Source organism: Oncorhynchus gorbuscha, linkage group LG12 (genome assembly GCF_021184085.1).
Source record: "Oncorhynchus gorbuscha isolate QuinsamMale2020 ecotype Even-year linkage group LG12, OgorEven_v1.0, whole genome shotgun sequence".
In the NCBI taxonomy this organism is placed as follows: domain Eukaryota; kingdom Metazoa; phylum Chordata; class Actinopteri; order Salmoniformes; family Salmonidae; genus Oncorhynchus; species Oncorhynchus gorbuscha.
Genome location: NC_060184.1, coordinates 1,802,489 through 1,817,096, shown reverse-complemented (window position 1 = coordinate 1,817,096; position 14,608 = coordinate 1,802,489). Strand labels below are relative to the sequence as shown.

General features: G+C 47.2%; 1 protein-coding gene and 2 long non-coding RNA genes across 3 annotated transcripts in view; all 3 read left to right on the top strand.

Moving 5' to 3' along the window:
- Positions 1 to 6,434, top strand: part of LOC123990451 (pleckstrin homology domain interacting protein) — a 137,923-nt gene extending 131,489 nt beyond the window's left edge. The window contains exons 38-40 of the mRNA XM_046290987.1: positions 393 to 826; positions 3,032 to 3,258; positions 5,652 to 6,434. Coding sequence (XP_046146943.1) covers positions 393 to 826; positions 3,032 to 3,258; positions 5,652 to 6,379 — 1,389 coding nt within the window. The 3' untranslated portion in view covers positions 6,380 to 6,434. The remainder of the gene's footprint in view (positions 1 to 392; positions 827 to 3,031; positions 3,259 to 5,651) is intronic.
- Positions 6,435 to 7,101: 667 nt separating this feature from the next.
- LOC123991515 lies at positions 7,102 to 8,060 on the top strand. The gene is made up of 2 exons (XR_006830812.1): positions 7,102 to 7,719; positions 7,839 to 8,060. It is a non-coding gene; the product is annotated as an uncharacterized LOC123991515 (long non-coding RNA).
- A 1,381-nt stretch (positions 8,061 to 9,441) lies between these two features.
- On the top strand, positions 9,442 to 10,953 carry LOC123991514. Its single transcript, XR_006830811.1, has 2 exons — positions 9,442 to 9,881; positions 9,924 to 10,953. It is a non-coding gene; the product is annotated as an uncharacterized LOC123991514 (long non-coding RNA).
- Positions 10,954 to 14,608: the final 3,655 nt, after the last annotated feature.

The window sequence follows — 14,608 nt, the reverse complement described above, 5'->3', positions numbered from 1 at the left end:
ATGTATGTGTAAATACACTTACTATTCATATTTATGTGTTAATACACTTACTATTCATATGTATGTGTAAATACACTTACTATTCATATGTATGTGTAAATACACTTATTATTCATATTTATAACATGGTAATACACGTATTCATGTTTAAACAAGGTAATAAACTCAAATTGATGTTCATAACGTGATACACCCTTTTCATTTCTATAACATGTTAATACACTCTTATTCATGTTAGTAATCTGTTAATACACTCTTATTCATGTTAGTAATCTGTTAATACACTCTTATCATGTTATTAACATGTTAATACACTCTTATTCATGTTAGTAATCTGTTAATACACTCTTATCATGTTATTAACATGTTAATACACTCTTATTCATGTGTAGATCTACAGTATGAGTCTCCGTCTGTCTGCGTTGTTTGAGGAACATGTCAACTCCATCCTGGCTGACTACAAAGCCATCCATGGACAGACGGACAGAAAGACGAGACATAGAGCAGACAGACAGACCAGACACGTGGCGGACAGACAAACCGAAAGACAGACCAGACACGTGGCCGAAAGACAATCCGACAGACAGACCAGACACGTGGTGGAAAGACAAACCGACAGACAGACCAGACATGTGGTGGAAAGACAAACCGAAAGACAGACCAGACACATGGCGGACAGACAAACCGACAGACAGACAAGACACGTGGCAGAAAGACAAACCGACAGACTGACCAGACACGTGGCGGCCAGAGAAACCGAAAGACAGACACGACAAGCTATGAAGAGGAGGAGGAGTGACTCTCCCTCCAGCAGCGCTGCCTCAAGGTACCTGATTGGCTAACCTGACCTAGCATCAGTGTGTTAGAGCCTTGTGATTGGTTAACCTGACCTAGCATCAGTGTGTTAGAGCCTTGTGATTGGTTAACCTGACCTAGCATCAGTGTGTTAGAGCCTTGTGATTGGTTAACCTGACCTAGCATCAGTGTGTTAGAGCCTTGTGATTGGTTAACCTGATGTAGCATCAGAGTGTTAGAGCCTTGTGATTGGTTAATCTGACCAAGCATCAGTGTGTTAACCATTTGATTACCTGAGGACAGCGCCCCGCATACAAAACCATGAAAAACATATTTCAACCAGGCAGGTACAACGCGAAAGTCAGAAATAGCGATATAATAAATGCCTTACCTTTGATGATCTTCTTCTGTTGGCACTCCAAAAGGTCCCAGCTACATCACAAATGGTCCTTTGTTCGATAAGGTCCTTCTTTATATCCATAAAAACTCAGTTTAGCTGGTGCGCTTCAGTCAATAATCCACCCAGTTTCCCTCCATCAGAATTCATATAAAAATAATCCCCAACGTTACTAATAAACTTTTCCAAACGACGTTTATAATCAAACCTTAAGTACCCTAATACATAAATAAACTATACAATTTAAGATGGAGAATCGTTATTGTCTTTTCCAGAGAAAAATACCAAAGAACGCGCTCTCTTCCATGCGCTTGGAAACACTACAGCAAAAATGGGAGCCACCTAGAAAAACTACTAAAACAACTATTACAGCTCTGTTATACTCACAGACATTATTTGAACAGTTTTAGAAACTAGAGTGTTTTCTATCCAAATCTACCAATTATATGCATATCCTAGCTTCTGGGCCTGAGTAACAGGCAGTTTACTTTGGGGACGCTTTTCATCCGGACGTGAAAATACTGCCCCCTTGGTTAACCTGACCGAGCATCAGAATGTTAGAGCCTTGTGATTGGTTAACCTGACCGAGCGTCAGAGTGTTAGAGCCTTGTGATTGGTTAACCTGACCGAGCGTCAGAATGTTAGAGCCTTGTGATTGGTTAACCTGACCGAGCATCAGAATGTTAGAGCCTTGTGATTGGTTAACCTGACCGAGCATCAGTGGTAGAGCCTTGTGATTGGTTAACCTGACCGAGCGTCAGAATGTTAGAGCCTTGTGATTGGTTAACCTGACCGAGCATCAGAGTGTTAGAGCCTTGTGATTGGTTAACCTGACCGAGCATCAGAGTGTTAGAGCCTTGTGATTGGTTAACCTGACCGAGCATCAGAGTGTTAGAGCCTTGTGATTGGTTAACCTGACCGAGCATCAGAGTGTTAGAGCCTTGTGATTGGTTAACCTGACCGAGCATCAGAGTGTTAGAGCCTTGTGATTGGTTAACCTGACCGAGCATCAGAGTGTTAGAGCCTTGTGATTGGTTAACCTGACCTAGCATCAGAGTGTTAGAGCCTTGTGATTGGTTAACCTGACGTAGCATCAGAGTGTTAGAGCCTTGTGATTGGTTAACCTGACCGAGCATCAGAGTGTTAGAGCCTTGTGATTGGTTAACCTGACCTAGCATCAGAGTGTTAGAGCCTTGTGATTGGTTAACCTGACCGAGCATCAGAGTGTTAGAGCCTTGTGATTGGTTAACCTGACCTAGCATCAGAGTGTTAGAGCCTTGTGATTGGTTAACCTGACCTAGCATCAGACTGTTAGATCAGACTGTTAGGCCTTGTGATTGGTTAACCTGACCTAGCATCAGACTGTTAGAGCCTTGTGATTGGTTAACCTGACCTAGCATCAGACTGTTAGAGCCTTGTGATTGGTTAACCTGACCTAGCATCAGACTGTTAGAGCCTTGTGATTGGTTAACCTGACCTAGCATCAGACTGTTAGAGCCTTGTGATTGGTTAACCTGACCTAGCATCAGACTGTTAGAGCCTTGTGATTGGTTAACCTGACCTAGCATCAGAGTGTTAGAGCCTTGTGATTGGTTAACCTGACCTAGCATCAGAGTGTTAGAGCCTTGTGATTGGTTAACCTGACCTAGCATCAGAGTGTTAGAGCCTTGTGATTGGTTAACCTGACCTAGCATCAGACTGTTAGAGCCTTGTGATTGGTTAACCTGACCTAGCATCAGACTGTTAGAGCCTTGTGATTGGTTAACCTGACCTAGCATCAGACTGTTAGAGCCTTGTGATTGGTCTTTGTGATCTTAACGTTCTATCTCCCTCCTTTAGCCCAGAGAGGAAGAAGCGTGTGTCATCGAGGGGTGTATCCAGACTAGATTCCTTGGCCCCACCCACGGCTCCAGCTGCAGCCCCACAGCGCCCCCCCTCCTTGAGACAGCCCCTCCCCCTTCGACAGCCCCTCCCCCTTCGACAGCCCCTCCCCCTCCTCAATGGGAAGGCAGAACAGCAGATCCCCGGACGAACACGCAGCGCCAGGACACACACACCCTCCACAGGTGAGGAGTACACACCTACACACACACACACACACACATACAGACACACACACACACACACACCTACAGACACACACACACACACACCCTCCACAGCAGGTGAGGAGTACACACCTACACACACACACACCTACAGACACACACACACCTACAGACACACACACACACACACCTACAGACACACACACACACACACACACACACACACACACACACACACACACACACACACACACACACACACACACACACACACCTACAGACCACACACACACACACACACACACACACACACCCTCCACAGCAGGTGAGGAGTACACACCTACACACACACCCTCAGACATGCACAGCACTGCAGGTGAGGAGAGGAGTACACACCTACACACACACACACACACACACACACACACACACACACACACACACACACACACACACACACACACACACACACACACACACACACACACACACACACACACACACCTACAGACACACACCTACAGATACACACACACCTACACACACACACACACACACACACACACACACACACACACACACACACACACACACACACACACACACACACACACACACACACACACACACACACACACCTACAGACACACACACACCAACAGACAGACAAACACACACACCTACAATCACACACACACACACACACACACACACACACACACACACACACACACACACACACACACACACACACACACACACACACACACACACACACACACACACACACACACCCCCTCTACAACATACAGGACAATACCTCCCTCACCCTCTATAACATACATGACAGAGCCCCCCCCTCACCCTCTATGACATACAGGACAGACCCCCCTCACCCTCTATAACATACAGGACAGAGCACCCCCCCCCTCACCCTCTATAACATACAGGACAGAGCCCCCCCCCCTCACCCTCTATGACATACAGGACAGACCCCCCTCACCCTCTATAACATACAGGACAGAGCCCCCCCCTCACCCTCTATAACATACAGGACAGACCCCCCCTCACCCTCTATAACATACAGGACAGAGCCCCCCCCCCTCACCCTCTATAACATACAGGACAGAGCCCCCCCCTCCCTCTCTACAACATACAGGACAGAGCCCCCCCCTCCCTCTCTATAACATACAGGACAGAGCCCCCCCCTCACCCTCTATAACATACAGGACAGAGCCCCCCCCCTCCCTCTCTATAACATACAGGACAGAGCCCCCCCCCTCACCCTCTATAACATACAGGACAGAGTCCCCCCCTCCCTCTCTACAACATACAGGACAGAGCCCCCCCTCCCTCTCTACAACATACAGGACAGAGCCCCCCCCCCCTCACCCTCTATAACATACAGGACAGAGCCCCCCCTCTCACCCTCTATAACATACAGGACAGAGCCCCCCTCACCCTCTATAACATACAGGACAGAGCCCCCCCTCACCCTCTATAACATACAGGACAGAGACCCCCCCTCCCCTCTATAACATACAGGACAGAGCCCCCCTCACCCTCTCTATAACATACAGGACAGAGCCCCCCTCACCCTCTATAACATACAGGACAGAGCCCCCCCCCCCTCACCCTCTATAACATACAGGACAGAGCCCCCCCCTCCCCTCTCTACAACATACAGGACAGAGCCCCCCCCCTCACCCTCTATAACATACAGGACAGAGCCCCCCCCCCCCTCCCTCTCTACAACATACAGGACAGAGCCCCCCCCCTCACCCTCTATAACATACAGGACAGAGACCCCCTCAACCTCTATAACATACAGGACATACCCCCCCCCCTCACCCTCTATAACATACAGGACAGAGCCCCCCCCCCCCCCCTCTCTACAACATACAGGACAGAGCCCCCCCCCCTCACCCTCTATAACATACAGGACAGAGCCCCTCACCCTCTATAACATACAGGACAGAGCCCCCCCTCACCCTCTATAACATACAGGACATACCCCCCAGGACAGAGCCCCCCCTCACCCTCTATAACATACAGGACAGACCCCCCCCCCCCCCCCCCTCACCCTCTATAACATACAGGACATACCCCCCCCTCACCCTCTATAACATACAGGACAGACCCCCCCCACCCTCTATAACATACAGGACAGACCCCCACCCTCACCCTCTATAATATACAGGACAGTCCCACCCCCACCCCCCACTCACCCTCTATAACATACAGGACATACCCCCCCCCACTCACCCTCTATAACATACAGGACAGACCCCCCCCTCACCCTCTATAACATACAGGACAGAGCCCCCCCCTCTACAACATATAACACTGCAGGTATATAGCACATACGACTGATTGGTTGATTTAACTCACAATCTCTCTCTCCCCCCCAGCCTCCCCTCGTAGCCCCTCACCCCAGGCTACTGCCCACCTGAATGGCCACAGTAGTCAGGAGACAGTGGGCGTGTCTGCAGGTCGGAGGGGACGGAGACCCAGAGCAGTGACCCCTGAACCCAGTCCTAGCCCTGCCCCCAAGGGTCGCCCTCCCGGCAGGAAGAGAGGCAGGAAGTCCAAACAGGAACTAGAGGCCATGAGGAGGGGCCTCCGGCGAAGCTCCACCCCAGAGGACAAGCTCAACCAATCCACAGGCGACGAGGGCGGGACTTCCTCTGCCCAGGAAGCGTCTGTGTTGTCGGGGGCCGGACTTCCAGGAACGCCACGGCGCCGCGGTAGGCCAAGACTGGTCAGGACAGAGATAGCCCCTCCCCCTTCCAGCCCCGACCCCTCCCCTTCCCCTTTGAGGAGGAGCAGCCGGCGAATCAACGACGAGATGACTCCCCCTGCCCAGTCTCTGCAACAATCACAGCGCGTGAGGGCATCGCCACAGGACGAAAACGACGATGAAGAGGAGGAGGCGGAACAGGAAGGGGAGGGGTCAGCGGGATCGATGCGTACGCGTAACCGGGGGCGACGGACGGCATACTACACGGAGGAGGACTCAGAGGAGGAGGAGCAGAGACAACTCCTGGTTGAAGACTCCTCCCTCACCTTCGGCACTTCCTCCAAGGGGCGTGTCCGCAAGCTCACAGACAAGGCCAAGGCCAACCTCATCGGATGGTAACCATGACAACCAACAGCACCGCCATTATTATGGGATGGTTACGGTAACAAAGACAACCCCCCACTTCCAGACCAGAGGAGAAGATTGGTTCGTCTGACTACGCCATGTTGTAGAGCAGGCTGCTCCTGGTGTGTCCCCGTCCCTGTGTCCATACTCTCCCCTCCACACCGTAGACCAGCCTGAAGGTCCTCTCTCATTGGTCCTTGGATGACTCTCCCACAAACACCTAGTCTCCTGTGGGGTTTGACTCCGTCTTCTGAACAGACAACCACATGACCATGGACACACACACATACAGACACTGTAAAAGCTTCCTGTGTCTCCTTATGTGGTCAACAGGACCGTAGACTGACTCTGCTCTCTGACTGTCTCTCTGACTGTCTCTCTGACTGTCTCTCTGACTGTTCTCTCTGACCGTCTCTCTGACTGTCTCTCTGACTGTCTCTCTGAGCGTCTCTCTGACTGTCTCTCTGAGCGTCTCTCTGACTGTCTCTCTGAGCGTCTCTCTGACTGTCTCTCTGAGCGTCTCTGTGACTGTCTCTCTGACTGTCTCTCTGACCGTCTCTCTGACTGTCTCTCTGAGCGTCTCTCTGACTGTCTCTCTGAGCGTCTCTGTGACTGTCTCTCTGACTGTTCTCTCTGACTGTCTCTCTGACTGTTCTCTCTGACTGTCTCTCTGACTGTCTCTCTGACTGTCTCTCTGACTGTCTCTCTGACAGTTCTCTCTGACAGTTCTCTCTGACAGTTCTCTCTGACTGTCTCTCTGACTGTCTCTCTGCTTGTTCTCTCTGACAGTTCTCTCTGGCCGTCTCAATGTGTGTTCATGTTTGCATGTGTGTGTGTCGACAACACCAAATGGGTAGGGAGTGTGTATCATAGTGAGTTGTGTGGTGGTTCTATCCAGAGAGAGAGAGGGAGCAGATTGAAGGTTGTGTCTGTATGAAAGACAGTCCTCATCATTAGCAATACCTGGTGCCTTTCTGTGGGGTTTACCTGTGTGTGGGTGGGTGGGTTGGTGTGTGTGTGTGTGTGTGTGAGAGAGAGAGATATCTGTGTAGTTTAGTGTACAACCAGTGGTGTCATACAGTTTGATGGAAGTTGATATCAGATTGTATTCTTGATAAGAGACGTTGTCATCTGTCTGTAGGCCAGATATTGTTGTTCAGTTGAAGATTCAGAGGTTAGCCTGGTTAGCCTGGTTTGGGCTATCCCGGCATGTCCTTGGTATGACTGAGAGGCAAGGAGTGGCATGATGGCACAAACAGACTGGTACCCAGGCTATATGTCTTTAACCCTGTTGTCCTGTTAGCAGAGGGACTAGACACCTGTCTGTTTGTAAGGTGATCACATCCTACCGAAGGCTGTGGCATGATGGCACAAACAGACTGGTACCCAGGCTATATGTCTTTAACCCTGTTGTCCTGTTAGCAGAGGGACTAGACACCTGTCTGTTTGTAAGGTGATCACATCCTACCGAAGGCTGTGGCATGATGTTTCGTCCACCGGTTATTGTCATGGAAAAAGACTGTCGGTCTCATTAACCGTTAATTAACATGAATACATTTAGCATCTCTAGGCCTCCGAACAAGCCGCTGATGCGCGCCTTCGGGACATCTACATTTCAAAGTCTAATAAATTAATGTCATATACACCATCACAATAAAGCCATTGTTTATTTTAAGTCTATAGAAACATTGTTCATTTATCAGACTAGATACTGTATGTTATCTGGCTATAGACTGTAGACCTGTTCATTTATCAGACTAGATACTGTATGTTATCTGGCTATAGACCTGTTAATTTATCAGACTAGATACTGTATGTTATCTGACTATAGACTGTAGACTTGTTCATTTATCTGACTAGATACTGTATGTTATCAGACTAGATACTGTATGTTATCTGACTAGATACTGTATGTTATCTGGCTATAGACTGTAGACCTGTTCATTTATCAGACTAGATACTGTATGTTATCTGACTATAGACTGTAGACCTGTTCATTTATCAGACTAGATACTGTATGTTATCTGACTATAGACTGTAGACCTGTTCATTTATCAGACTAGATACTGTATGTTATCAGACTAGATACTGTATGTTATCAGACTAGATACTGTATGTTATCTGACTATAGACTGTAGACCTGTTCATTTATCAGACTAGATACTGTATGTTATCTGACTAGATACTGTATGTTATCAGACTAGATACTGTATGTTATCTGACTAGATACTGTATGTTATCTGGCTATAGACTGTAGACCTGTTCATTTATCAGACTAGATACTGTATGTTATCTGACTAGATACTGTATGTTATCTGGCTATAGACTGTAGACCTGTTCATTTATCAGACTAGATACTGTATGTTATCTGACTAGATACTGTATGTTATCTGGCTATAGACTGTAGACCTGTTCATTTATCAGACTAGATACTGTATGCTATCAGACTAGATACTGTATGCTATCAGACTAGATACTGTATGTTATCAGACTAGATACTGTATGTTATCAGACTAGATACTGTATGTTATCAGACTAGATACTGTATGTTATCAGACTAGATACTGTATGTTATCAGACTATAGACTGTAGGCTTGTTCATTTATCAGACTAGATACTGTATGTTATCAGACTAGATACTGTATGTTATCTGACTAGATACTGTATGTTATCTGACTATAGACTGTAGACCTGTTCATTTATCAGACTAGATACTGTATGTTATCAGACTAGATACTGTATGTTATCAGACTAGATACTGTATGTTATCTGACTATAGACTGTAGACCTGTTCATTTATCAGACTAGATACTGTATGTTATCAGACTAGATACTGTATGTTATCTGGCTATAGACTGTAGACCTGTTCATTTATCAGACTAGATACTGTATGTTATCAGACTAGATACTGTATGTTATCAGACTAGATACTGTATGTTATCTGACTATAGACTGTAGACCTGTTCATTTATCAGACTAGATACTGTATGTTATCAGACTAGATACTGTATGTTATCAGACTAGATACTGTATGTTATCTGACTATAGACTGTAGACTGTTCATTTATCAGACTAGATACTGTATGTTATCAGACTAGATACTGTATGTTATCAGACTAGATACTGTATGTTATCTGGCTATAGACTGTAGACTGTTCATTTATCAGACTAGATACTGGATGTTATTTGCCTATGATATGGGCTATAGGCTGTTGACTTGTTCATTTATCTGACCAGATGTGCTCATAAGTCCCATGTAAGATGATTTGAAACAGGTCCGATACACGAGAATGAGAGTTATTTGGCAACTTTAGTTAGCCTCAGGCTGCACACGCTGTTCTCTCATCAAGTGATCATATTTTCACATCAGACTATTCTCAATTTAATACTGTCTTTGCTAATATGAAAAATGAGTTGAGATTTAGAATGGCCCATTATGAAATGGACAGGCACAGGAAACACATGCCATCTGTACGCACTGGAATAGCGAATGGAGGTCGAGCTCTTTCCCACCAGTCCACTGGAATAGCGAATGGAGGTCGAGCTCTTTCCCACCAGTCCACTGGAATAGCGAATGGAGGTCGAGCTCTTTCCCACCAGTCCACTGGAATAGCGAATGGAGGTCGAGCTCTTTCCCACCAGTTCACTGGAATAGCGAATGGAGGTCGAGCTCTTTCCCACCAGTCCACTGGAATAGCGAATGGAGGTCGAGCTCTTTCCCACCAGTCCACTGGAATAGCGAATGGAGGTCGAGCTCTTTCCCACCAGTCCACTGGAATAGCGAATGGAGGTCGAGCTCTTTCCCATCAGTCCACTGGAATAGCGAATGGAGGTGGATCTCTTTCCCACCTGTCCACTGGAATAGCGAATGGAGGTCGAGCTCTTTCCCACCAGTCCACTGGAATAGCGAATGGAGGTCGAGCTCTTTCCCACCAGTCCACTGGAATAGCGAATGGAGGTCGAGCTCTTTCCCACCAGTTCACTGGAATAGCGAATGGAGGTCGAGCTCTTTCCCACCAGTCCACTGGAATAGCGAATGGAGGTCGAGCTCTTTCCCACCAGTTCACTGGAATAGCGAATGGAGGTCGAGCTCTTTCCCACCAGTCCACTGGAATAGTGAATGGAGGTCGAGCTCTTTCCCACCAGTTCACTGGAATAGTGAATGGAGGTCGAGCTCTTTCGCACCAGTCCACTGGAATAGCGAATGGAGGTCCATTTTGCTGCTTCGGTTTTACAGATTCTTTTTGTTGTTGAGAAATCTCGCAAGGAAACATATTTCCCTAAACTGTTGACAGCCTCTATCTCTCTGCACTCTCCAGAAATAAATGAAGGAGAGAGAGGAGGAGATGGAAACGCACGGTGGAGAGATGGTGGACTCCTAACCCGATCCAAACTAGATGGAACGGGATCAAACCAGATTTAAATGGACTGAAGTGAACTGGAGACTGATTTCTTAGATTTTGTGTTAGTTCTGATTGTGCCCTGGATATACTCTCTCTCTCTCTCTCTCTCTCTCTCTCTCTCTCTCTCTCTCTCTCTCTCTCTCTCTCTCTCTCTCTCTCTCTCTCTCTCTCTCTCTCTCTCTCTCTCTCTCTGGATACCCTCTCTCTCCTGGATACCCTCTCTCTCCTGGATACTGTCGAAAACAGCAGGTCCGGGACAAGGTAACACGTTGTCCAGTGAACAGGTCAGAGTTCCATAGCCACAGTCAGAACAGTTAAACCTGGAGCAGCAGCACAACCAGCTGGACTGGGAACAGCCAGGAGTCATCAGGCCAGGTAGTCCTGATGCATGGTCCTAGGGCTCAGGTCCTCTGGGAGGAGGGGGGAGAGAGAGAATTACAGGGAGCATACTTCAATTAACACGGCACACCAGATAAGACATGAGAATTACACCCAATATAAAAGACTTGCTGGGCTGGGAGGAACCCTGTCTATCTGCTGGTTGGTGGGCTGGGAGGAGCCCTGTCTGTCTGCTGATTGGTGGGCTGGGAGGAGCCCTGTCTATCTGCTGGTTGGTGGGCTGGGAGGAGCCCTGTCTGTCTGCTGATTGGTGGGCTGGGAGGAGCCCTGTCTGTCTGCTGATTGGTGGGCTGGGAGGAGCCCTGTCTATCTGCTGGTTGGTGGGCTGGGAGGAGCCCTGTCTGTCTGCTGGTTGGTGGGCTGGGAGGAGCCCTGTCTGTCTGCTGGTTGGTGGGCTGGGAGGAGCCCCGTCTGTCTGCTGGTTGGTGAGCTGGGAGGAGCCCTGTCTGTCTGCTTGTTGGTGGGCTGGGAGGAGCCCCGTCTGTCTGCTGGTTGGTGGGCTGGGAGGAGCCCTGTCTGTCTGCTGGTTGGTGGGCTGGGAGGAGCCCCATCTGTCTGCTGGTTGGTGGGCTGGGAGGAGCCCTGTCTGTCTGCTGGTTGGTGGGCTGGGAGGAGCCCTGTCTGTCTGCTGGTTGGTGGGCTGGGAGGAGCCCCGTCTGTCTTCTGGTTGGTGAGCTGGGAGGAGCCCTGTCTATCTGCTGGTTGGTGGGCTGGGAGGAGCCCTGTCTGTCTGCTGGTTGGTCTGCTGGAGCTGGGAGGAGCCCTGTCTGTCTGCTTGTTGGTGGGCTGGACAGACAGACTACACTAGCCATTCAGTCTGGACAGACAGACTACACTAGACATATAGACTGGACAGACAGACTACTCTAGACATATAGACTGGACAGACAGACTACACTAGACATACAGACTGGACAGACAGACTACACTAGCCATTCAGTCTGGACAGACAGACTACACTAGACATACAGTCTGGACAGACAGACTACACTAGACATATAGACTGGACAGACAGACTACACTAGACATATAGACTGGACAGACAGACTACACTAGACATAGACTGGACAGACAGACAGACTACACTCTAGACATACAGACTGGACAGACAGACAGACAGACTACACTAGACATTTAGACTGAACAGACAGACAGACAGACTACACTAGACATACAGACTGGACAGACAGACAGACTACACTAGACATTTAGACTGAACAGACAGACAGACAGACTACACTAGACATACAGACTGGACAGACAGACAGACTACACTAGACATATAGACTGAACAGACAGACAGACTACACTAGACATACAGACTGGACAGACAGACAGACAGACTACACTAGACATAGACTGGACAGACTACACTAGACATACAGACTGGACAGACAGACAGACTACACTAGACATATAGACTGGACAGACAGACAAACTAAACTAGACATACAGACTGGACAGACAGACTACACTCTAGACATACAGACTGGACAGACAGACTACACTAGACATATAGACTGGACAGACAGACTACACTAGACATACAGACTGGACAGACAGACAGACTACACTAGACATATAGACTGGACAGACAGACAGACTACACTAGACATATAGACTGGACAGACAGACTACACTAGACATATAGACTGGACAGACAGACAGACTACACTAGACATACAGTGGGGAGAACAAGTATTTGATACACTGCCGTTTTTGCAGGTTTTCCTACTTACAAAGCATGTAGAGGTCTGTAATTTTTATCATAGGTACACTTCAACTGTGAGAGACGGAATCTAAAACAAAAATCCAGAAAATCACATTGTATGATTTTTAAGTAGTTAATTTGCATTTTATTGCATGACATAAGTATTTGATCACCTACCAACCAGTAAGAATTCTGGCTCTCACAGACCTGTTAGTTTTTCTTTAAGAAGTCCTCCTGTTCTCCACTCATTACCTGTATTAACTGCACCTGTTTGAACTCGTTACCTGGGTAAAAGACACCTGTCCACACACTCAATCAAAGACTCCAACCTCTCCACAATGGCCAAGACCAGAGAGCTGTGTAAGGACATCAGGGTAAAATTGTAAACCTGCACAAGGCTGGGATGGGCTACAGGACAATAGGCAAGCAGCTTGGTGAGAAGGCAACAACTGTTGGCACAATTATTAGAAAATGGAAGAAGTTCAATATGACGGTCAATCACCCTCGGTCTGGGGCTCCATGCAAGATCTCACCTCGTGGGGTATCAATGATAATCAATGATCATCATAATTAATGCAAATTAATTACTTAAAAATCATACAATGTGATTTTCTGGATGTTTTAGATTACGTCTCTTACAGTTGAAGTGTACCTATGATAAAAATTACAGACCTCTACATGCTTTGTAAGTAGGAAAACCCGCAAAATCGGCAGTGTATCAAATACTTGTTCTCCCCATTGTATACACTGTGCTGGACAGACAGACAGACTGGGATGTACAGAGAGACAGACTATACTGGACAGACAGACACATTTACTGGGCTGTCAAGCGTAGTTTGTCTGTCTAGTATGTCTGTCTTTCCAGTGTAGTCTCTCTCTTTCAATTGTTCAATTCAGTTTTCTTTATTGGCATAATGTAACAATGTACATATTGCCAAAGCTTACTTTGGAGATTTACAATTAATTAATTAAAAATAATTAATAATAATAATTATCAATATTGTCAACAGGACAACAGTAACAACAATAATCAATAATACAATAACTTTAAACAGGTTGATTGGTCTGTCAGACACTGTCCCTCATCTTATGGCAGGCAGCAATGTTGTGCGCTGCCAACCCACAGCTCTCTGCGTCCTCCCCCAACAGGACGGGTAGCCTACTCTCATCAGAGAGGTCTTTGAAATCTTGAATAGGTTTTACATTTGGGGAAATGACACTCTAATTGTTTTATATTTTTGACATTTTGTCAGGAAATGCAGCTCTGTCTCGGGTTCTGCTGTTGTGCAGTGGTTACACAGCCTTTCCTCTACAGGGAGCCAGGTTTTCCTGTGTCTACCCTTCTCAATGGCAAGGCTGTTCTCACTGAGCCTGTACGGTGTCATTGTTTTTCTAAGGTTTTGATCAGTAACCATGTCAAATAGTTTGCCACGGTGTTCTGTCGATTTAGGGCCATCACCGCATTTTGCTTTGTGCTTGTTCTTGTGTTTCCCAAAAAGCAATTTAGTTTTGTTTTTGTAATTTGTGTTATTCTGATTGATTGGATGTTCTGGTCCTGAGACTTCAGTGTGTTAGTAGAACAGGTTAGTGAACTCAGGACCAGCTGGATGAGGGGACTGAGGCTTCAGTGTGTTAGTAGAACAGGTTAGTGAACTCATCCCCAGGACCAGCTGGATGAGGGGACTGAGGCTTCAGTGTGTTAGTAGAACA